The sequence below is a fragment of a genome, unplaced genomic scaffold, assembly GCF_019419815.1.
Source record: "Pyrus x bretschneideri cultivar Hongxiangsu unplaced genomic scaffold, Pyrus_bretschneideri_v1 Contig270, whole genome shotgun sequence".
Taxonomy (NCBI): domain Eukaryota; kingdom Viridiplantae; phylum Streptophyta; class Magnoliopsida; order Rosales; family Rosaceae; genus Pyrus; species Pyrus x bretschneideri.
In genome coordinates this window covers 179,758-203,532 of record NW_025999580.1, presented here as the reverse complement: position 1 = coordinate 203,532, position 23,775 = coordinate 179,758, and the positions used below count along the sequence as shown (strand labels likewise).

General features: G+C 38.2%; 1 protein-coding gene and 1 pseudogene across 5 annotated transcripts; one reads left to right on the top strand and one right to left on the bottom strand.

Annotated features, from left to right (window-relative positions):
* The first annotated feature begins 370 nt into the window (after nucleotides 1-370).
* Nucleotides 371-20,012, top strand: LOC103948515 (UPF0481 protein At3g47200). 5 transcript variants are annotated; one of them, XM_009359555.3, is made up of 4 exons: nucleotides 371-525; nucleotides 614-714; nucleotides 1,849-1,923; nucleotides 18,266-20,012. In XM_009359555.3, exon 4 carries the CDS (start codon nucleotides 18,306-18,308, stop codon nucleotides 19,677-19,679), a length of 1,374 nt encoding a protein of 457 aa, XP_009357830.2. In that variant the 5' UTR covers nucleotides 371-525; nucleotides 614-714; nucleotides 1,849-1,923; nucleotides 18,266-18,305; the 3' UTR covers nucleotides 19,680-20,012. The 5 variants fall into 5 exon arrangements, with proteins under 5 accessions (XP_009357830.2, XP_048444058.1, XP_048444060.1 ...); XM_048588101.1 differs by having other exon boundaries at nucleotides 614-864; XM_048588103.1 differs by lacking the exons at nucleotides 371-525; nucleotides 614-714 and adding an exon at nucleotides 2,816-3,011 and having other exon boundaries at nucleotides 1,449-1,923.
* LOC103948516 lies at nucleotides 20,002-22,039 on the bottom strand (annotated as a pseudogene).
* Nucleotides 22,040-23,775: the final 1,736 nt, after the last annotated feature.

Sequence of the window (23,775 nt, the reverse complement as noted above, 5' to 3'; positions counted from 1 at the left end):
GGGGGGAGGGGGTGTGGGGGTTACGTGCGCCCAGCGCAAGTGGTGTTTTCTTATGTTTTATTTATTTTTTATTATTTTGTTCTTATCATTAATTAAAATTAGCATATGATTTTTTATTAAAATGTAAAGATTTCAAGCTTTTTTCATTAGTTTTTCTTATAATATTAGAATGTATTTAGCAGATTTTTAATTAGTTTAAGAACTAATTTTTCTAAAAATATAGTTTAAAAACCTAATTTTTACTTTGATAATAATTTACTTACTAAATTAGCGCATTCCTCTTTTAGTTTGAAAATTCCAAAAATAGTGTCTATCTTTTACAAAATTGGACGCGTGTTGCGCTACTAGTCGTTTCCTTCAATTATTGATAGCATTGCTTTCTAATCTGCTTCACTTAAGCAAATGGACTATTTAGAGCATTGCTTGACTTGTCATTTCCAAGCCAAGCTTGAAGCTACCGCTAAGAAAGATAACAGCTCCTTCTGCCTGCATATGTGTTCATCTGTTATTCCAAGAACATGAAAGGTTACTTATGCCTTCAGATTTCCTGTATTCCTACTCTATAATTCTGTTCACACTTCCGTTTTCATGTTTTCTCTGATTTTAATTGCAGCTTGTTAGAAGAAAATAAAGAGTTACGCACCCGCCTCCGTTCTTACTTATTTACTTGCAGCTTGTTCTTAATTACTTGTTTAAGCTTAAGAAGAGAATAAGGTATGTCCTTCCGTTTCCTTCTTTGACTTCATTCTGTGTTTTACTTCTCAAACTTTTAATTCAAGTATCTGTGCGGTTGAAGATTTGGTGGGCTCATTCATCTAATATTCCTGTATGGAAAAAGGAAAACCCTACTCCTGTATGAACAAGGCAATCAGTTTCTTTGCAATTTGACCTTTTCTTAACTTCTTCGGTTCCTCTACCCTTTTTCCAATCTCTTTTCTTCTACTTTTATTTTTTATATTTTTTTGGGTTGTTCTGTAGTGTTCGGTATAGCTGAAAGACGAGTGGCGCTCCAGATGTACACCACTTGTCCGTGCAGTGTTAAGAAATCACAAAATCAAACTCTAATATCCCATTTTTCTCTTCTAACAAATGATATTATGTTCAGGGAGGGTGTTGATTTGGCCTCATAATAAACTAGCAATAATATAATTCAAATTCGTTTTTTATGGGAATCGAATCTAAAACCTCTCACTTCCAAATGAAAAAGAATGCAATTAAACTGTAGTACTAATATTGTTAATCTATTAACTACTACTAGTATACACACACTTTGTGTGTAAAATTTTTTATTTTTATTTTTAAAACTGAAGGAGAGAGGAAGAGAGTGAGTGAATGTGGATGTTGAAGTGGGAGGGAGTGAGAGAGGTTTTTTATTTTTTATTTTTTAATTTATTTTTTAAAGAATAGAAATTTTTAAATCACCTGTATGTAAGGTCTAAACAAAAAATAGCAAAATTTTGTTTTGTAAAATTACATTACTACTCTTAACTTTTTTCTTGTGATAGAAGACTAAATAATTTTTTTACCATTTTTTTTTTTTGGACAAAGAAGGTTCTATTAATATGTAATTTAAATGTAGTAATGTCAAAGGAGAAATAACACTCCAAATGGAAGAAGAGAAATAGATTTCACATTGAACTATTTGTCTAGAATAATGAATTCTGTTTTTATAGACATTTATCGTATCCTTTCCTCGTGATGCTATATAATTTAATTATTTCTTTTAAAATTAATCAAAAGTTCATCCGTACTCCAAGAACTATTAGGAAAATTGCGATGGACTTGTAAATCGTACGTATATTGATGATCTCGAAATAATGTAACATTCGTTTTGCTTTTTCCATGCAGTTGTCTCCAAAAGAAAGCTTATTATAAAGCATAAACAAAACGAAAAGAGTTGCAAAAACTTCTCGAGGAGCTCCAGTATGTACTTTATCTCATTGTATAATTCGCTTGCAAATTATTATTTGCATTTTAAAAATTAAATTGCCCAGAAAGTTAATTTCATTTGGAAACTGTTAGTTTCATTTGAGAATTGTTATTTGTATTTCAAATACTTGTTGCAACCACCATCTCCACCAACAGTGCCGTTATCTTATCCATTACAAAAACATTATTACCAAACACAAAATCATTACTTTTTGTCATTATATTACATATGTCTTTAGGCTACCAAACACAAAATTAATAAAATTACTATTATACCCTTCTATACATAATTGAAAGAAAATATTAGATTAGGAAAAAAAAAATTTCTCCCCATAAGTAACCATAGTTTTACTCCTACACTTTTTCTCTCCAACTCCCTACTTTTACCCTTTTGTTGTGGCTTATGACAAGGGAGAGAGGAAGGCACAGTAAAGAGATGTGTTTATAGGGTTGTGTAGAAGATGTGTTATTACGCCTACGCAATGCCTTTATTTATAGTAATAAGGGAAGGAAGAATCCTTCTCCTCCAAGGAATACAAGTCTTAATAGAGAAGAATAACTAATACCAAATCTAATCATGGATTTACACAATAACACTTTAATACAATGTTTATAACACTCCCCCTTGAGTGTGTAAATACTCAAGTAAATTTGGCATCATGTCGAGTACATTACGATCAAACAAGTATACTTTAGGATACTCCCACTGAATTTGACATAATTTCAAAGAGAACTAACAATGTTACAACTCGGAAAGTTTACACATACCTATTCCTTGAACAAGCTTCTGAAACGTCGCATTCGGTAGTGAATTGGTGAAAATGTCGGCCATGTTGTCTTGTGAACGAATTTGCGTGACTTCAATCTTCTGATGCTTTTATTGTAGTGAGAAGAAAAACTTCGACATCATGTGCTTGGTGTTGTCTCATTTGATGTAACCATTCTTGAGTTGTTCGATGTATGTTGCGTTATCTTCATAGATCGTCATAGGGACGTCAACAATGAGGTAAAGATTGTAGGAGCTTCGAATATGGCCCACAACTGCTCTTAGCCAGAAGCATTCCCGAGTAGCTTCATGTAAGGTGAGCATTTCAGCATAGTTAGACGAAGTGGCAATTAAGGTTTGTTTAGTTGACCTTTAAGATATTGTGTTGCCTCCAACAGTAAAGACATAACCCATTTGAGAGAGCGCCCTATGCGGATCAGATAAGTAACCTATGTCAACGTAACTAAGAAGGTGGGAATCGACTCGAGAACCGGGGGGTTTACGGCATAACTCGAGGATCCATAGGGATAGAACAGGCCCAAATTTGTAGTACCCTTAAGGTAACGGAAGATGTCTTTAACACCAGTCCAGGCGTGTTGGTGCATTACTATATCTTGCTAAAAAATTAACAAAAGTACAATAAAGCGCCTATCGCACTTAGATAAAGAACTCCGGGTTCCAAAATCTCTTCTTCATCCTCATTCAGACGGAAAGGATCTCATTTTGCAATTGAATAACAATAAGAGTACTCAAAGGCTTCACTTTATCCTCGTTAAAGCGGTGCAACACCTTATGGATGTAGTTCGATTGATGTACTAAGATTCCATTTGAACAGTGCTTTATATCAAGACCGAGACAATATCGAGTCTTTCCTAGATCTTTCATCTCAAATTCTGATTTCAGGTGTGCGATAGTTCTCTCGAGCTCTTCAGAAGTTCCGATTAGATTCATGTTGTTGACATAAATTGCAAGAATTGCAAAACTGGATTATGACTTCTTAATGAACACGTAAGGGAATAGTTCATTGTTCACATATCTCTAACTAGTCAGATACTCGCTTAAATGGTTATACCACATTCTTCCGGATTGCTTCAAATCGTATAATGAACGCCTCAGTCAAATTGAGAGTGTGTTCCGAGGTCTAGAACTATTTGATCCAGTCAAAGTAAGTCCTCCGAGAACTTTCATATAAATTTCCATATCAAGATCCTTATAGGGATACGAATTTTTTTTTATCCATAAGCTGCATACTCAGTTTTTCGAAAACTTCCAAACTAATAAGGTAACAATAAGTAATCACATCCATAACGGTGAAGAAGTTTCATTACAGTCAATCCCGAAGCGTTGTGAGAAGCCTTGCATAACAAGACAAGCTTTGTAATGCGCAATTTCGTTATTCTCATTACTTTTCTAAACGAAAACCCATTTGTAGCCACTTCAAATGTGGAAGAGTATGAGCTACAGGTCCAAACACCTTACATTTTGCAAGCGAATTGAGTTCGACTTGGATTGCTTATTTCCAGTTTGACAAATCATTTCTCCGTCGACATTCATCAATGAAACTAGGTTCAATGTCATCGCTCAACATGATATCAGTAGTTACTGGATACGCTAATGCATCGTCAATTATCATCTCATTTCTACACCAAACATCATCCAACCTAGCATAATGGACCAAAATTTCACGATTTTTGGGAGGTGGATTCGTCCCTTCAAGGACACTTCCATAATCTAGAATTTCGTCATGAGTTAGATAGAATGAGTAGGTGATAGTTAGATTCACAATAGGCTCAGTACCTGTGTCGTGGCTTTCCTTTTCCAGGAGTGTGAATCATCTAAACCAAGAAGTCTGTTATGCTTTTATACAAGGGCAAAGGATTGGCTAGCCGCTAATATACATGGATTGGCCGAATTAGCATCCCGAGCCTCCAAAAGGGAAGTCTGTCATACATTTAGTACATCCATCTTTGCAGACACTTTTGCAGCTGGAATATATGATCTTATCCCTCACCCTGGATCTATGAAATCATCTGGCAAGCTTTTCAGATTGAGTGGTGTGGGGATCTAAATGAGACAGAGTGGGAGTCATCTACAATCATTTGTGTCGTTCTTCAAGAACGATGACATTCTTATCTCCCTTTAACAACGGAAAGACTGTCTTATAGAAGTAACAATCCACGAAACGAGCGGTAAAAAGATTATGTAACGAATAATTGAAGTAGATCATATCCGAAATAGATTCTCATCCTTTGTTGAGGCCCCATTCTTGTATTTAAGGGCGACGAAATCAGCACTTAGACCACATAACAAAAAATATGCAGATGCAATATGTCGGGTTCGTATTTGGTTACCAACTGAGCAACACTATATGGTTGGGTCGCAACATGGCTACGTGTAATATTGCATGGCCTCAAGCTGTAATTGGCGGCTTGGTACGTATGACCAACGATCATGTAATCATTTGTAAGCGTTTAATGAATGCCTTTGCCAGGTCATTCCTGGTGTGAACATGGGATACATGATGTTCAACTTCAACCCCAACCAACATGCAATAGTCATCAAAAGTTTTAGATGTGAATTCTCCAGCATTATCCAATCGAATAGATTTGATCGGATAATTAGGGTGGTAAGCCCTGAGCTTGATAACATGTGCCAACAGTTTGGAAAAAATATTGTTTCTTGTGGACAACAACCACACGTGTGACCCAAACAGTAATGCCAAAGTGTAATTTCGTGCTCAATCCCTCAGGTAGGGTTGACCATATAATGGCTCTCTATTGGACGTATGGTTGTAATACACAGACCACTCGGGATACGCTCCATCTTCTCTATAATATGCTTCTGGCCATATTCGTAGGAAGTGATGCACAAAAATTCATCTCCATTTTCTACATAGGTTTCAACGTGATAATTATTGTCTCAAATGTCTTTGAAGCTCAACAACGTTCTTCCCAAAATGTGGAGAATAATGTGCCTCATCAATGGTCAAGATTGTATCATTGGACAACATTATACGTGCCTTACCATATCCTTCAATCAGGTTAGATGGGCCTGAGAGGGTTATCAGAGGTGTAGTTTTAGGTATGTAGTTAGTGAAATAGATGTGTTTACGCAAAACAGTGTGCGTGGTTGCACTATCTGCTAGACAACTAACTTTCCCACCAGTCATACCTAGGAATAAAATTAATTTAAATTGGTCACATGCATAAAAGTTCTAAAAACAAATATCCTTTCAAAATAATTTAAATATTCAAGGATGGTAATTAAAACAACTTAATATCCAAAATTAAAAAAAAAATCACCAACAAATAATCCAAACATAAAGGAAAATTGTTCAAACTTAAACCAAAAAACAAGAAGGGGGTTAAGCCCCTTAGTGGAATTTGGCCCTAAGGGTCTAAAATTCAACGAAAAAAATGGTCCATGTTTAAGATTCTACTCTTCCATAGGGGTAACGACCTCTTGAAAATCAGAAACAGCACACACGGGACCAATGGTCATTTGAACCACAGCGTCCAGGATCGACACGTGACATCACCAAATACTCGTATATCTCATATACCCTGTCTCCGGGATATGGCAAATCACAATTCGAGAATCAAATTGCAAAGAAATTTTCATTTACCTTATGGCTCCATATAACCTCCTCATTAGACTGCATACGTACCCTCAATAGGGATCAAGCCATTCGTAGTTCACTTATCACAAAATCAAACGTTTATTCCACTAAGTTCAAGCAGAAAAGCGTAGCATTCCTCAATCATTTATTATAACCTGACAACATGTAATTCCTGGACTCAAGCTACATAACCAATCCCCATGAAGACATGATTTCTCTCCCATCCAACATATTAATCATTATGTCTCATCATGATATTGCAATTCACAACACACATCATATTTAAGAGCCAACGAAACACAAAACCATTCTCTAGCCGCATTAATTAATCAATTTGATCAAAGTAATAACAATCATTCCCATATCTTCTAAATTCATACCTACCTTATGAAATTATAATCAAATCATAGAAATCCCGAAGGAGTCACTCAGACGTCCAACATATTTTCTAACTCAATTCATAAGACTCTCGAAACCATTGACACTAATATATATAAAACTAAGGCTAGAGTGACACAGTTAGGCCAAGCCTACTTCTCCAAATAATGGGATTTTAGGCCACTCCACGAAATTCAACAGCCTTGGGTTCCAGACCACTCAACGGAATCAAACCAAATATGATCGCCTATAAAATGTACCATGTACAACCAATCATCATCACCCATCGCGGATATACCAAGCAGGACCATAAGCATAAACTCATTGTGCATGCAGTGATCATCCATCGCGGATATACCAAGCATGATCACTCCTGAGTACATATAGTCCCCCATTACGGATATACTAAGCAAAACCATCCATGTACCACTACTATGTGGTGCAATCTCATCATCACACATTAAATATAATTATGTGCATACAAGTTATCGATTCCACATATCAACCAGCATCTAGTCATATGAAGCACAACACAAGGAATTCCCTTAATTACTATTTCTACTAAAAATCTAATAAAGTACCTAACTCATCTCCTGACTTCCATCTCCATCTCATGCTAGGTAGTAATGCCAAGTTCAAAAAGGTATTCAGTTGGCAATCATATCCAAATAATTATCAAACAATATTTAAATCCCATAATTGTCATAACATTCATCATAATTATCAATCACATTATTAAAAAGATAATTAAACACATATATATCACAACATCATCAATGCACATGCCAAAACCTATTTAATAAGCATAGGTCTATGGCTAAATATATAAAAATCACATTTCAATAGAAATCATATTTATAAGACCAATTCATATTCACAATTGATATTAATATAAGAAATTAAGATAATAAACATATCTCATATATTCAAGTCACTATCTAACCAATATAGGCTCACTAGTCATGCACCGCCGATGCCGGTTGGCCTCCCTGACTCGCCGAAAAAATTCAACTATTTTAAAATTTTCCAATTTTTACAGGCAAGTAGAGTTCAATGAGAGGAACAACTTTCATACCTGGGCCGAAGTCCAATTCGACCAGGAAGAACCCCAAATTCACTCAAACCCGCTGGAAACGCTAAGATGGGTCTCCTTCTCTTCGACTTCCTCGATATTCCAACGCCCCTACTACTAATTGAGTCTTGTTCCTGGGTTCAAGAGAAGTTGATCAAGGGTGATGGTGAATGGTGATGCTCACCGGACCGACGAATCGTCGTCGAGAACCCTCGGGTTCTCCAGTGGAGTTCTACCCTATTAGACCTTAAAAACCCTTGATTTTTGGTGGAGATAGAAGGAGGAAGGTAGTTGAGCAGGTTGCAGGTGAAGGAGATAGGAAAATCAGTTGATAAATGGTAGAAATTGACCTGAAGTTGGCCGGTTTTTGAAAAATGGCTAGTGGAGTACACGGGTTCAAGAAATGGGGTAAAGAAATGTCCACCCCCATATTGGTCCTTTCTCCTCCTCTAATAATTGGATTGTACCCCCTTTTTTTTACTCCTAATAGCCGGTTCCCTTATCCCAATTATATATTTGGGCCTTTTGCCCTCAAAGTGGAAATTAAATAATTTCCACAACCTAAAGTTCCGCGACTTCAAGCGTCCATAACTATATCGTTAAAATTTGGACTTGCAAATGGCTTTTGCCTATGCGTTTGTGGTTTCGAGATCTATTCGAAAATGCTACTTGTGACCTCGAAAGGTCAACGAGTAAATAATAATTTTCCAAACTTCACTTTTCGTAACTAGTTTAATTGAAATCTAAATTCAAATAAATTAATATAAATTCTCAAAAAATAATATAAAATCTCAATAATACAAATACGTAGATTATAACAGTGAAATCCAGGAACGGGATTTCACAAATTCTGCTTTTCAGCAAGAAGTAAAACAAAGATCAAATCCGAAAACTTAGTGAACATATGAGCCCTATATTGTTGCTGCATAACAATATTGATAGCAGAGAATGTCAAATAGGTTTTCTTTAGGAGAATCTCTTTGGTCAAATCCTCATTATAGAACTTGAGAAGTGATCAGAATTGATAAACTTCATAATTATATTCATTCACAGGCTTTAAAGTCTTGGAAGTGAAAATGCTACTAGTTGTGTCTTACTTGAGGCAAGAAGATGTCCTTTTGGCGATTGAAATGATCAGCCGAAACAACCCAAAGTGCTTGTGGATCTTCCTTAGCAAGGTACTCGGTTTGCAATGCATCATGAATGTGTCTTCAGATGAAGATCATAGTATAAGCTTTCTTAGTTTCGCCAATCGGGTCATCCGCCTCAACTTCAATAGCGGAGTGTAAATTCTTTGCGGTGAGGTGGAGTCTTGGACCTACTTAAGGTAATTTCTTCCGGAGACCTCTAAAGCAGTGAAGTCGAGTTTGTTCAAATTCGACATGTCTTTGTCACAAAGTAAATGGACAAGAATATGGTTAGTGTAATGGAGACGAATCAATCCATTCATAAAGGAGTAGAACGTCCAGGTTCTAATAGACATTTATTGGTTTAAAGTTACATGAAAAAGCTTCGGGCTTTCATGGGTGATGTTTTAAGGAAAACATCAGGTTTTCAAACAAGGCATGTTTCGAAAAACTTCAGGTTTCGAAAGAATTATGAACTTCGAGTTCATATGTTCATGCAGATAAACACAAATATATATACAAAAATATGCAATGAAAATATGCAAATAGGTCTTCGGAGCGTATGATTATAATTGAATTAATTATTTGGTCTTCGACCCAAAATTAAAGTATGGGAGAAAAATTATAAAGCTAAAGTGCCTAAAAGAAATAGGTAATTAAAACTTGAGGCCCAAAAATAATGTGCCAAAACCCACGGGTGGGCTAATCAGTCTGGTATCATGGAGTCCAGGCCTAAATTTTGGGCTAGGGTAGGCACAAGCTACAGGCCCATTGGCTTAAAAAAATTTGGGTTGCAGAAGCAAGTTTAGACACAAAGGCCCAAACGGGGTGCGCTTTAATGCTTCGTGACACATATACACCAGCATAAAGGCTGGGCTCTGGTACGACACGGGGGAAGGTGGACCCGGGGGTCGCAATCATGTGCATCACGACACATAGGTGCACCACAAACATGCGGGCTGTGATTAGGTACATCGCAATGCATAGTGACACCATAGCCGTACGGGCTGGTGTCACGCGGGCTTGGGGTGAGCGGTAGCGGGCTTGGGTTTTTAGGCCTAAGAAAAAAAAAGTTTCTTTGTTACAAGCTGAGATGAGTCCAGGCCCAAATGGGCCGTCGGTTGGACCAAAGACAAAAACTGAGTCGTACTAGTGTGCACATCGGCAGGGATGACCAGTGTCGCCATTACTTACAATTATGTCTTGGTAAAAAATCTCGAGGCGAGTAACATCGGTCAACAACGACCACAGTGGTGTTCAAAAACCAAAACCCTAAAAAAATCCAGACCAGATTTCAAAAATTTTTGATGAGATTCAAATGAATCTCGATCCAAATTTCATCGAGGACGATTTCTAATCGTCGGTGACAATGACCAAAGGCTCGGGGTGTTAGCTGCAGGCCATGCCTATGGTGGTCAGGGACGAGGACACCATTATTGGCTTCTGGTTTTTTGTGTTGCAGGGCCTGGATCTGGCTCCATGGCTGGTTCTCGAGGTGAGGCTCGGGGAGCCTAACGGCACGGCTTCCAGCCGTCGCGCGCTGGGTTCCCAATGAAACCCTAATTTAATTAATTTTAATTTTTTTTTTCAGATTATAATCATGCATATTTAACAAATAATTCAAGGTATGAACAGATGTTTGATGCAATTCATGGCAATATCAATTCACATAATTCAACAATTATGGATGTAATACATACACAATTTATGTAGAATCTAAAATTTGAAAAACATAAAGTCGGGCCATGCATTATGCTGAATGTTCGTGCTATCAGGGCTGCAAAAATATCGAGATAAAAACCATTGTTTTGGAAGAACCTGATTGCGTAATGATATTGATGAACTAGTTTGATGAATAAATCTTTCACGTTAGATTCCTAAGCGCAACGGTAGGAGCGTGCTGATAACGTGTTGTGGCTTATTTTAATTTAAGGGAGAGAGGAAAGCACAGCAAAGAGAGTAGGGAGAGAGATGTGTTTGTAGAATTGTGTAGAGGATATGGTATTCCCCCTACGTAATGTCTTTCTTTATAGTAATAAGAGAGGGAAGAATCCTTCTCCTCCAAGGAATACAAGTCCTAATAAGGAAGAATAACTAGTTTCAAACCTAATCTAAGATTTACACAATCAGACTTTACAATGTTTATAACACTTTTTTAATTTTGAATTCCAATTCTTTTTTAAATTGTCATATTAGTATTTATAAACACTAGACATGTTTTCAATCTTTTTATTACAAATTTATTACTGAATTAAACTAACTCACGCATTATGTAATTATAAAAACGCAAAATTGTATTTGTCTTTTGAGCCTCATGTCTTTTACGTACACAAAACCATTTCCCAAATATCGTTTATACAAGGGTGTTTGAATCAAAACTCTGCACCTCCGTAAGCAATGGTTGAGTACAAATCCGTGTAGTCTGGAACAACCTACAAAATAGTAAAGAACCATAAGCAAACCTTGGCAAGAAATGAGGCGTGCTATCCAAAAGCTCTCTGACGGTAAAGTTAGTGAATGATTTGAGACTCAAGTAGAGGCCAAGAGAATTCAAGCTTATAGATTGCATTACCATAGATGAACCCTAGGTGGGTGTATTTATACCGTGGGAAAGACCTTTTTAGGATAGAATCCCTGTTCAAAGTCGAGAGAATTTGAGAAGATATCTAGTAAGTAGATATTGCATCCTCTTAGAAGTGTGATTACTTACGCCACAAGCCTATCCCTAGATTGTAGGGACTCCAAGACTTATAGGATTTGATTTAGTCTATATCCGGATCAAATCACGTGTTTTGCAGAACAAGCATGGTCATTTAGCGGAGTTTCTTAGGCTCTGCCTAATGCCCTGGAGCAGAATGATGGTGGCATCTTGCTTTGTCTGATACTCCGTCAAGAGTTGGTGAGTCCATGACCGAACTTCTGAGGTAATAATAATCGGATCAACTTTACTTTAGCCCTGGAAAATCATGACCCCATAATTGCCCCTGACTATCCGAAACCCTAAACCCTAAACTTGTTCCCCTTAAGGATGGATTGTTACCAAAGACCATGCCTTTCGGAGTATGCTGAAATGCATACCATTTAATCTTCAAGTTCCTACAATCAAGTCTGGATCTTTTAAAGCTAGGTAGTTTAGTCACTTCGATTTACATCGCGTAACCTTTGGAATTATGAAAATAGATCCACTGCCATGAGGACGAACGCCTCCGTTTTACGTGGTAACTTTTTCCACGCATTTTATTAATTATCATCAATCTTCGTGTATATTGACCCCAAGATACGCGTCTTTTCACTTTCAATGGTGAGATCTCTTGGTGGTTTTCCTTTATATAGCCTCATCAAGTAGCGGTTTCCTTCAAACCTTTCTATTTTCTGCCATGATGCCTATACCTTCCTTGCCTAAATCTAATCCTTTTTTTGAGTTTTTTTATTGAGAAAAAATGCAATCCCAGAAAACCATGTCGCCTTCTACAAGTTTTCAAAACATGTTTCCCTTTTTCCTGCAACTTGTTCTATAATATTCATCCTATACGCCACCTTTAATGCAGATCTTGCATGGGAGTTGATCTATGTTATAGGGTTGAAATTCCTCAAAGAGTTATCAGATGCCGCTTCCTTCATTATCCGATGTTGGATGATTGTAGCGGTGATGGTTTTCATTCAAACATTCACTCGTATGATACTCATGTGGCTTAAGTGTTTGGATTCCATAGGGTTACCCATCACCAACCTTCTTCTCTGTAGGATTCTAAGTGCAAAATTTACATTGGAGTCTGATTTCTTCAAAGTGGTGGGATGCCTTTGTGAATTATTTGTCTCCGTTCTTCTCCATCTTCTCTTCGGGTGGACGACGATGGTGGTAGATTTCTATCTGAATACTCGCCTTAAATGTAATGCCATGCTCGGAATGCAGTAAGGTGGGTGTAGCATATTTCTATTATGACCTTGATAACTTTAGCCAGGAGCATTGTGTAATTTTTTTATTCAAATGTTTCATTGCCAAGGGTAAGGGATTGTCTCCCCTAAACTTTTGTACCGAATTAATCCCATTTGAGATTTTGATAATAGACATGCGCTTGCATAAAAGATATGCCTATCTTGTACATCTAAACCAAAAATTGTCAATCAAATAAATATTTCCAAAGTAGACAAACCTCTAAACTTAGCATTCGCGAAAAATTCGTATTGCGATGGTTAGGGTATCAACTTACTTCGACACTAGGAATGTGAGTATTTAAACTCATGAGGTCCTTTTCCCAGTCGAACTTGGGCGCAAAACTATGGCAATAATACCAGGATAAAATAAGGGAAGTCGGTTTACCACTGCCTTCTTTGCTTGTGGTTGATGCATCGATGCTCGTCTTATCGGAGCAAAGTGAGTCTCCTTCGAAATCTTCAAGGACAAGTAAAGAAGAAATATACTACTATTACTAATACTTGTCTTGTTAATTTCCCTTTAGTTGATCGTACAGATGTAATAGACTTCAGCGTTGCAGAGCAGTTTTCCTCTTTATGCTTTGCCTGGCTAGAATGAAGGTATGTTCCAATTCATTGAACATTTTTCCCGTGTTCAGGCTTTAAGTCTTTTAAGATTTTTTCCAAGGTATTCCTTTCTTGTTCTTTGTATTTTTCTAGTCGTGTCCTCGATCTAGTTAACTATCCAGAGTAAGCTAACTTTGGAACAATAAGAATGAAGGTAAAGAACAGCTAAGTTTATGGGCTCGGGACTAAGCATAACAGCCTCCTCTTGATGATGTTGATTCAGAAAAACATCATCTACGCTCGGGACTAAGCATAACAGCCTCCTCTTGATGATGTTGATTCAGAAAAACATCATCTACCAAACTTAGCACTTGTAAGGGTACCTATCGTGATATTTAGAGTACCACCTTACTCTAATACCAGATGTTAATACCCATAAAAAAACCCTTTGCCTTTTTACTATTTGCGCTAGACTAGAGATGACGATATTTTGCTTATCAGGAATGTCCTCCCATTTACCTATTATTCTTATTCGCTTTCTAGGTTTTTCGAGTTTCGTTGCAACGTTATGCTTGAATGGTGTGTACTTTTTAGCTCTTGTTGTGTGTTTGTCCCAATGAATGTTTATGTGAAAGTTTGTTGGAGACGAGGTCGCTTGCTTATGAGTCGAAAAAACTTTTTGAATCCTTTTGTCAGACCATAAGCGTTGAAACTGAGAGTTCTCAATCGGACTAATTTAGTTGGCTTGACTAAAGCATTTCCGTGTATCTGAACTTTATTGGAATAAATTTCTTTTGGGGTTTACCTAGTATGGATGCCTCTTTCGAACCTACTAACACTTGGTGTTGCAGAGCTTACTTAACTTAGTAAGTTGGTCAGAAGTAGTCGTACTCAGGGTCAAATTTTAGAGCCGCCTTTGGATGAGTTACGGATCGCCCTTTCAATTATTCCCTCAGATGGCGTAAAGCCCAGGTTTGAATATTATAACCCACAACCTTGTTGGTTGCATAAACTTTTCGAAGGCCAGATGGTGCATTACATTTCCGGGTCTAGGAGCCATATGCTCGTGTCTGTAGCCCGCCAATTGTTATAGCGCTTATTATGGTTCAAGTCTCCCAAGCTACTAACCATTCCAGACGGATTGGGCTAAAGGAGGTCATCTGATAATGTAACTTTGAATGTTTTTAGACTTGCATTGATGCGAAGTTTTCAAAGTTGGGGCCCTGTTTTGAACGAGTAGGGTACTCCCTGCATCATTGAAGAAAAAAACAAAGGAACACATATTTGAGACAAACAGATGCTTCTTTATTCATGAACCAAGTAAATTTGGTTTACAAGGGGGTGTGATTGAATCTAAGAATGATTGCCTGCATATCTCCTGGATGGAGAATCAAATCACTAATGTAGTTCTAAAGAAATGATGATATGACATAAAAATTACATCAGGGATCACTTTTGACGATAAGCCTAGGGTGGGGCATTGGGAGATGAGTTCTCTGTAGACTTGTCCTCACAGAGACGGCGAAGCTGCACTTAGGTCCAGAGAGGACAACCTACATAGCCCGGAAAGGGAATCAAACCGCGTGTAGTCTGTGTTACCTTTTATTGTTATTCGATCTTAATGTGACGACAGAGTATCCATTTCAAGGTGATTGGCACCATATTTCTCGTAACCCCTTTACTGCTTGCATCCATCCTTCACGGATGAAGTTTACGTTGAAGGTCGATTTCTTTGCAGATTGTCGATCTTCATCATCAATGTGCTTATTCGACAGATCTTTTTCCCTGGGTTTAGCCAAATTTTCTATTCTTCCCTTATCCCTGACGAATTCCCAATAATGCCCCTGATCTAGTAATTCCTCGATGTTATCCCTCAACGCTTAACAACCTTTGGTGGCGTGGCCGGTACTATTGTGGAAAGAACTATATTCATTTGGGTTCTTCTTAGCTAGATGTTTTGGGCATTGGAGGAAGGGTTTGTCCTTTATATTATGGAAGATGTTATTAAGGGCAGTGTTCAAGGCGGTGTACTGCTTAGGATTTGATATGACTTGTTTGTCTCGACACTCTCCTCTCATAACCTGTCGTAGAGAAGGTAGGAGAGTGTCTCTATCTACCCTTCTTATGTCAATTTGCCTAGAGTAATCTAGTTCAACAGCTATCCTTCGACTCTTATCATCCCAGTTGGTCAGAGTGTATGCGATATCAAAACATTTAGCTAGAGTATCATAGTCGTACTTTTTTTTGTTCAGCTTCTGAGAGAGAAGCAAATGAACATAGAGGCCTCGTTTGATTGCCATAGTCGCGAGTTTGTCATTTGGTTTTTCCACCTCAGCCAATTATGCATGGAAGCGCTTCAAATAGGCTCGAAGACTTCCATCTCTAGTTTGAGGGAGTAACCTGAACATAGTTTTGCGGCGTTTTCGGACATCACGGTATACGGTATAGGTATTCATAAATAAGACAGCCATAGTTTCAAAGTAGTCAATGGACTTGGCAGGTAATTTTGAGTACCACCTCATAGCGGGTCCCTCCAAGGTGGACGGGAACATCTTGCACATCCAAGCATCGTTGTTGTTGAATAACACCATAACGTTTCTATAATGCGTGATATGGTAATCGCGGTCAAAGTCACTATGGAATGACTTGAACCTTGGTTGAGAGAATTTTTTTGGCAAAGGAACTCCTTCGATTGTTGCTGAAATGGGTGTTCTAATTAAGACCATCGGCTTGCTCGAAGTACGGGGTGAGATGTGACCTACATGGTTATCTTTGTTCAGAGAATATCACTACTTTTGGTTCTTGGGAACCTCAGGTTCGTTGAACCCTAAACAGTGGGGTTCCGTTCTCGGTACCCCCAGAGGTGTTTTAAGGGGGATTTGTGGATTATAGGTTCCTTCCCCCGTATCCGCACCTGGGGTTCGTAGGTCGTCGGTGGGATTTCTCACGGGGCCTGCGGCATTTAGGTAGAAGGCATTGTCCCGCTCGAGTTCTCTAGGTTTTTCATCCCTCTCTCCATGTCCACGAAGTTGGAATGGCTTTTAACATGGGCAGAAGTCTGGTTCTTTTGTAGTTTTTCAACAGAAGTGTTTATCTTCGTCAAAATCCCAAATTTGATCTATAGAAGAATGAGACCTTCTAGCTGGTTCTCATCTTTCCCTAGGGGTGACTGTTGTGCTTTGGAGGTGCTTGTTGACTTCGGGCGTTGATGTAGTAGCTGGGACCCTTTTTAGCATATTTTGATGTCCTAATTCCAAATTCGCACTCTGTTTTCCCAAATTTGATCGTTTAAGTTGAGTTTTACTAATAGGTTCGAATATTAAGTTTGGGTACGATTACTATCAAAGACTCCGGCTTAATAACGAATTTTCTATGTGATGTTGTAATTAAATTAACGATTATAAGAAATGTCGTAACGATGAGAATTAGGAAATTGTTATAAATCCTACGGGATACCTTAATTACATTTACGACTATGAATAGTATTATGTTGACTAGAATCATCAAATCACTATGGCATGACTATATTTACATTATATGTTCATCGTGTGCTACACTAGTTTCAGTACTCACCTGGGCCAGGGCCAGGCTTCATGTGTATGTTCACATCACACCGTACGCTCACTTTGGATCCATTGTAGGTGCCAGTCCTGTGCTAGATTGTTGTAGGCAATTAGGACTCGTATGTGACGCGGATAGCGTCAGTCTTCACGTGATTGTAGTACTAGAATGTAAATCATTATTACACTCAGTCCTATTCATGTAAGAATATCTCTGCATGAACTCGTGTGTCAGCATATTTTGATGAGCACTCGATATGAAAGGTTTATTTTTGCAAGATATTGTGATTACCGTAAGTTAAATGCTTATTTACGAATTGTTATGAAGTATTGCAGTTTTTGAACGTAAGTAATTTTCATACTATACGTAGTATGTTATGTTTGGAAACTATACTTGTTTTATAGCGATGGGTCATTACATTTTCAAAAAGGTTTTTAAAAAGTTTTATTTTTAGGCCCACTCACCCTTATTTTTCGCCTCTCCAAGTTCTTGTAGCTGAGCTTTCGTATCAACGAGGATTCTTGAAAAATCTTGGTACTGGAGATTACCTTCGATGGAATAATTCTCAATCCACTCTACTATACTTTACTTATGCTCTAACATCATGTGTGGAATAGGAGCTCCCACTGACTAGGCACTCTTACATTTAGGCACTTTTAGGTTTAAATTTACTCACATTTCCACATCACTACACTTTATGGCTTCGTCACCCTCCTGGTATCGGCCAGCATAACTCGATTCGGAGTTCAGGTGAACATTCTGGGTCAGGGTGTGTCACAAACAATATTATCTACACTAAGGGAGACGGGTGGGCTTACCCTCACAATGAGCTAGCAATGATGTGGTTCAAATTCACTTTTAGCGAGAATCAAACTTAAGACCTCTCACTTACAAGTGAAGATGAATATCACTAGACCGTAGTACTAAGTAGAAAAAAAGTCACTAATTTAAACTTTTGAGATTGTAGAAAATTAGTCATTAGCTAGCTTAGGTGGATATATATTAAATAAATAGAAAAATGCTAAGCTGACAATTGATTAAAGCATCTTAATCAAATTTTGTAAAGGAACAAACGTTCAGTCTAAATAAGTTGGAAAAAATGTAAGGGATTCTAAGTACTCAAAAAAAAAAAAAAAATATATATATATATATATATATATTATGATGGGTTTTAAATTAAAAAAAAATTAATAAATTTCAAGTGTTAAAGTCGTATTTTCAATTTTTGTTTTGGTATAAAATTTCTGTAAGGTTCCCAAATAATAAATTTGGTGGTTCAATTAATGGATTGACATTATTTGTAATTTTGTTCTTGTGAATATATAATACAGACTAGAGTAAGCGGGTCACATTTGGAGTAGAAAAAAGTTGATGATGACAGACTCAACTGATGAGAGCAATGCAAAAGCTGATCACTCCATAATTCAAGTAGAAGAGGGGAGAGAGAGAATTGAGAGAGAAATAAGTCATGTGGGTAACCAAAGTTGGAGCGGAAACGAAGAAAATGAAGACGAATTAATAGCGTCCTGGATAGAAAGAAAGCTTCCCAAGGAATCAACAGAAGAACCAGTTCATACTTGCATATTTAGAGTCCCTACTAAACATGTCAGCGACAATGAAAATGCTTTTGTCCCACAAGTGGTTTCAATCGGGCCGTATCACCGCAGAAGAGAAAAGCTTCAAGGCATGGAACAAACTAAGCTAAGGTATTTGCTACGCCTCCTCAATCGCAAACCAACTCCCGACACCAGTTTGGGAAAGTTTGTCAAAGAAATGAGAAGCAGAGAAGAGTTTCTTCGTAAGTGCTATGAAGAAAAGTTGTATCATCTGAGTAGCCGTGAGTTTGTAGAAATGATGGTGGTCGATGGTTGCTTTATTTTAGAACTTCTCCGCGAATCTGTTTCGCCTTTCCCAGGGCGGTTCTCCACATTTAAAAACGACTTGTTGCTGCTTGAAAACCAGCTTCCATGGCAAGTTCTCGACTGTTTATTCAACCTCACAAAAACGTCAGAAGAGATTTCTCTATATCAACTTACTTTGGAACTTTCCGAAAACATGCATTATTCCTTTGAGACTGGGACATTGGAAATCAGACATTTACTTGACGCAGTAAGAAATTCACTTTTTGGATCATCATGGTGGAAAAAAAGGGAGTATAACACAGATTGGAGTCATTGGACTCCTATTCCCTCAGCGACACATCTTGAGGAAACTGGAGTCAAATTTCAACCAGCGTATATGAAATCTCAGTTGGAAATAAGCTTCAACATAGTAAATGGAGTGATGAAAATTCCATATATGATAATTGAAGACAACACAGAATCTCTGTTCAGAAACCTCATAGTCTACGAACAGTGTCAGTTGGTGGGCGACTATGACACATGTCCCATTTTGTCCTACGCCATGCTGTTGAGTCAGCTTATCAAGTCTACCAAAGATTTACTCTCTCTCACTCAGAAAGAAATTATAGACACCAATTTGAGCGTGGAGGACACCGTTCGTTTCTTCGATAGGCTTCGCTATGACACTGAACACATGAAGTTCTTTTACTCTGCCCTCGCCCTTGAGGTGAATCAGTATTATCATAGTCGCTCACTAAGGCGTTGGCTTGCAGGGATCAAAAGGGATTATCTATATAATCCAAAATCAATCTTGTCACTTTTGTCAAATGCAGTCATCCTTGCTCTCATTCTTACAGCCATACAGACCGTATACAGTGTTCTCGCCTACTACAAGCAGAAGTAGTAACCTTCCAATTGGTCAACGTTCACCCAAGGACCTAAAAATAAACAAGACTTGGTGACTGCAGGCAAAGGTATGAAATAATGAAACTCTGAGTTTGTATTTATTTGCTTATTTTTCTTGTAAAATAAAGCATCTCTGTAATTAAAAGTTTGATAATTATTGTAAGGACAAAATTGGTTCTTACTCCATAAATTGTGTGTAAACAAAAGAGCATATGTAATGTCAAAAGGCTAAAAAGTAAATGTGACAACATTGAATCCAATAGAGGTGGTTTTGCAGTTAGGAATCTGCAGTCTCTGCATTCCATGCTGCAGACTCTGGATCATCGACAAATGATTGTGTTTAATTCTTCGTAGGAAGTTTCTAAGCAGCAGACTCAAATATAATGTAAAGAATAAAAAAAATATGAAGGGTCATTACTCGGTAGGATCTGGCATGGTTTCCGAATGTTGCTCACCCTCTGGTTCAGCAGGAGCCTCTGGTTTTGATAAGTCGGTAGTACAATTTGCTGCAACGTCTTTGGCAGGTGAAACAGGTGTGCTTGCATCTGCAGCTCCAGCTGCGGCTGTTGAACTAGTTTTTCCATTCTTCGCATCCTTTCCTTCCTTTGCTTCCTTTGCGTCCTTTACTCCTTCCTTGGCATCCTTTGCGTCATTTCCTCCCTTTGCATCTTTTACATCCTTTGTATCCTTCCCATCTTTTCCTCCCTTTGCATCCTTGACATCTTTGGCAGGTGGGGGCGGCATCATGTGTGGTGGAGGGTTCTGTATCAGCTTCAGGAAAATCTGCCGCATCCTTGAAAGATCAGTCGGTTTACCAGGTTTTGGGCCCTGGATGACAACGATTGAGGGCTTCTTGTCAGGATCTTTCTTCCCTCTCTTCTTTTCAATATTAGGAACCTCACGAGGTATCAGCTCTGCTATTGCTTTCCAGTAATGTTTTGTCAGCTTTTTTGTGGAACTTCTCTTGGTTGGCCAGGTACAGCTGCACAGCTGAGCTTCCGTAGGTGCATGTACAAGCGAGCAAGGGAGAGGGAGGGAGGGTGAGGGAATTGGGATTACGGAAGAGGTAGAACATAATGGGTTTTAGAATTACTACCTTCTCCCTTTCTCTGTTGTGGGCTTTGTTAGTTTCACAACTGAGCTTCCGTTTCTCATAGAAGGCCCGCTTAAATTCCTCAGCTTCCTCGATAATCTGGTTCCGCATCTCCCCTTCTCTGTTTTCCTTTTCCTCTAGATGGATGACATTTAGACTGCATGCATTGACGCAAAAAGGTCAAATCAAAATATTTCAATGCGTTAATCTGTGTAGATGAAAACAATTGAGAAGAAAATAAGGCATAATTTTTATACACTCATTCATGCAGAGACGTAGGATTCACTATGTTCTGAGGCTCTCAGCCAACCACAAGGAACTCCATTGTTTGTCAACTAAAAATGTACGAATATCTACCCGCGGGACAATCGCAATAGAAAAAATTACTATAAAATGTTGCATACCGTACTACAACGGAATAGAATCTGGGAAAGGCTAGTGCTTCGAACGCCATATTCCAGAGAGAAACACTATAAGTTTATAACCAGCTAACACGGAATCCATCGGCAATTCAACGACATCTAGTTTATATCCAGTGAACCAGAAGTGAATCTTAGGCTCCTTTTAAAGACTAGAGGAGTCATTGCATCCATTTTGTATGATGGTCTGTGACTTGTCATTAATTCCCATAGCAACGATCGGAATCAGCTAACGTAAAAAATCAAATTGGGAAAGACGAAACAACTTATGCAATGATTCAGTCAAGATCAAAGCTCACTAGAGGCGAAAATGTCCCCGTCATCACCATCGCCGCCACCGCCTACGCCATTGTCCTCGTGCACCGCCGAATCAATAGGTGACTCGAATTCCGGGTTAGGGATGGAAGCGCCGAAGCCGTATACCTCGGGGGACTGCTGCTGCTGATTAACGTTGGCGCTGTTGTCACCACCGGGGAGAATGACGTCGTCCTGGAAATCAGAGTGGAGGGGAGGGGCAGGGTCGACGGCGGGGGAGGAGAGTCGTCATCGTGGTGGGTAGAGGTGTTGAAGGAAGAGTCTTATTTTTGGGAAGGGAGGCCGGCGTCGTAGCCCATGTAGGCATCGTCGTCGAAGGGCTGGGCGGTGGGGGTCGTGCGATTCGTCGGCGTTGGGGAAGGAGTCGAAGGACGACATGGTTAGTAGGGGAAACTGGATTAAAAATGAGGATTAAAGAGAGTTAATTGGAGTTATGGCCTTAATCTTGTTTTGATTAAGTGAGATCGGCGTGTTCGGATCGAGAGACAGTGCGTGGCCGTGGATGATCATCTCTCTCTGAATTATTGCTACGTGCGATGGAAGTAACCATAATTGTTGGGGCAAGAGGGAGCACCAGACACTGGTGTGTATTAATATTGCATGATAATTTAAGGGGAATCGTCTGTTTTAAAGTGAGTCTATAAAAGATTGTTTTTGCAAAAAGATAGTTAAACCTGAAAGTTCTCCAATGTATGCACATATCACCATTTGTGATAATGTATTTTCACCGAATAAAATCAACTACCGAAATCATTTAATTTATTAATCATTAATTGAAGATCATTCTAAAAAATATAGGATAATACTAGGTAGACCAAACCTTTAAACCAAATTTTATGAACTAAATCATGTGGTTGTTAATGATTGAATTATTACTTAAGTGTTGATTAACGTGCTTATTTTCTTTTTGTGACATTTCATTTGGTTTGTAAATTTGGTTTAAATATTAAAATTCGAGATCGTTTGGTCATGTAAATGTATCAAATAAATGGACGATTCATCATGAACATGTTCTTTGGTACCTACACTGTCGATTTGTTCTATACATTTAATGACTAAATGATCTCCGATTAAAATGATTTTTTGTGTGGATGATCTTTAAATGAAGATTAAGAAATTGAACGCTACAAATTATGAAATTTATACGGTCAAGATACGTTAAACGCAAAGAGGAATGAGCTCATCCCCAAACGTAGGAATGCAAGTATACAAGCAAAGAGAATCCAGAGAGAATCCTCATCCGTTTATGAGCCCTATAAATACAAGCAAGTAGAAGAGAAAGTGAAGGTCAATCACGAGAGTTTTTTCAGTGTGACCGGAATACAGAGTGGTACACCACGTGTTACTATACAAATGATAGGATATGTGTGTTAAAAAGTTAATAATTTAAAAAATAAAATTTCTTACCACTTGTATAAAAACATGTAGTGTATCATCTGTGTTCGGGCAACAATGAAAAATTTCTCCTCAAAGACAAACAATTACATTGTGACAATTCAAATTTTGTACAAGGCTAAACTGATGAAATCAAACCTGCAAAATAACAAACACTGATAGCCTAATTGACGAACACCAAGGAAAAGGGAGGGTCTTCACCAAGAGACCTATGATGCTTAAGTAGACAGAAAGATAGTATGAGAGAAACTACAAACTTGAGAGAGTTAAGGCTATTAAGTTGCGATAATCGTTTTTTTTTGTTTGACTTGGCTATTTATAGACATAACCATAATAGCCAACTAGGCAAAGAGGTTGCAAGCCATACTATGGAGTAGACCAATCTCCCCAGCTAGTAGTTTTGAAGGTCCCTGTTAGTAAGAACACATGCGCGCTGGACACCCAAAGGGAGACTTCGAAGAGCTCGATTCCTGTCACTATTGGGTCGAGTTTGGACTAGTGGCAAGATATCATGAGCCCGAAGCACCTTTGATACGTTGATGGCCCAAAGGCCTAATGCTCAGGAAGGTGCCACGGTCCCTCGTGGAGGGCAGACAAATGCCACGTTCTTTGGAGTGATTTGTGGTCTGTTCACAACGTCAAGTGTAAAAACATCATAGCGAGTATATAGTTCACGTGTCATTCTCCTATTGGATGTAGTTAAATTATGTCTCCACAATCACCTACTGATGAAGTAACATTGAACGGTAAATGGTCATAATATTCTTAGACTATGGGGTCTAGAAGAATGTGACTCCTCTCTTTATCTTTTAAATATATATACTTTTGATTTTTGTTACTCCTCCCCAATACAAAGCTACCAACTCAAGAAA

What these genes read in the sequence shown, in the direction of transcription:
- LOC103948515 (XM_009359555.3), top strand. Translation starts at nt 18,306, where the DNA reads ATGATGACAGACTCAACTGATGAGAGCAATGCAAAAGCTGATCACTCC.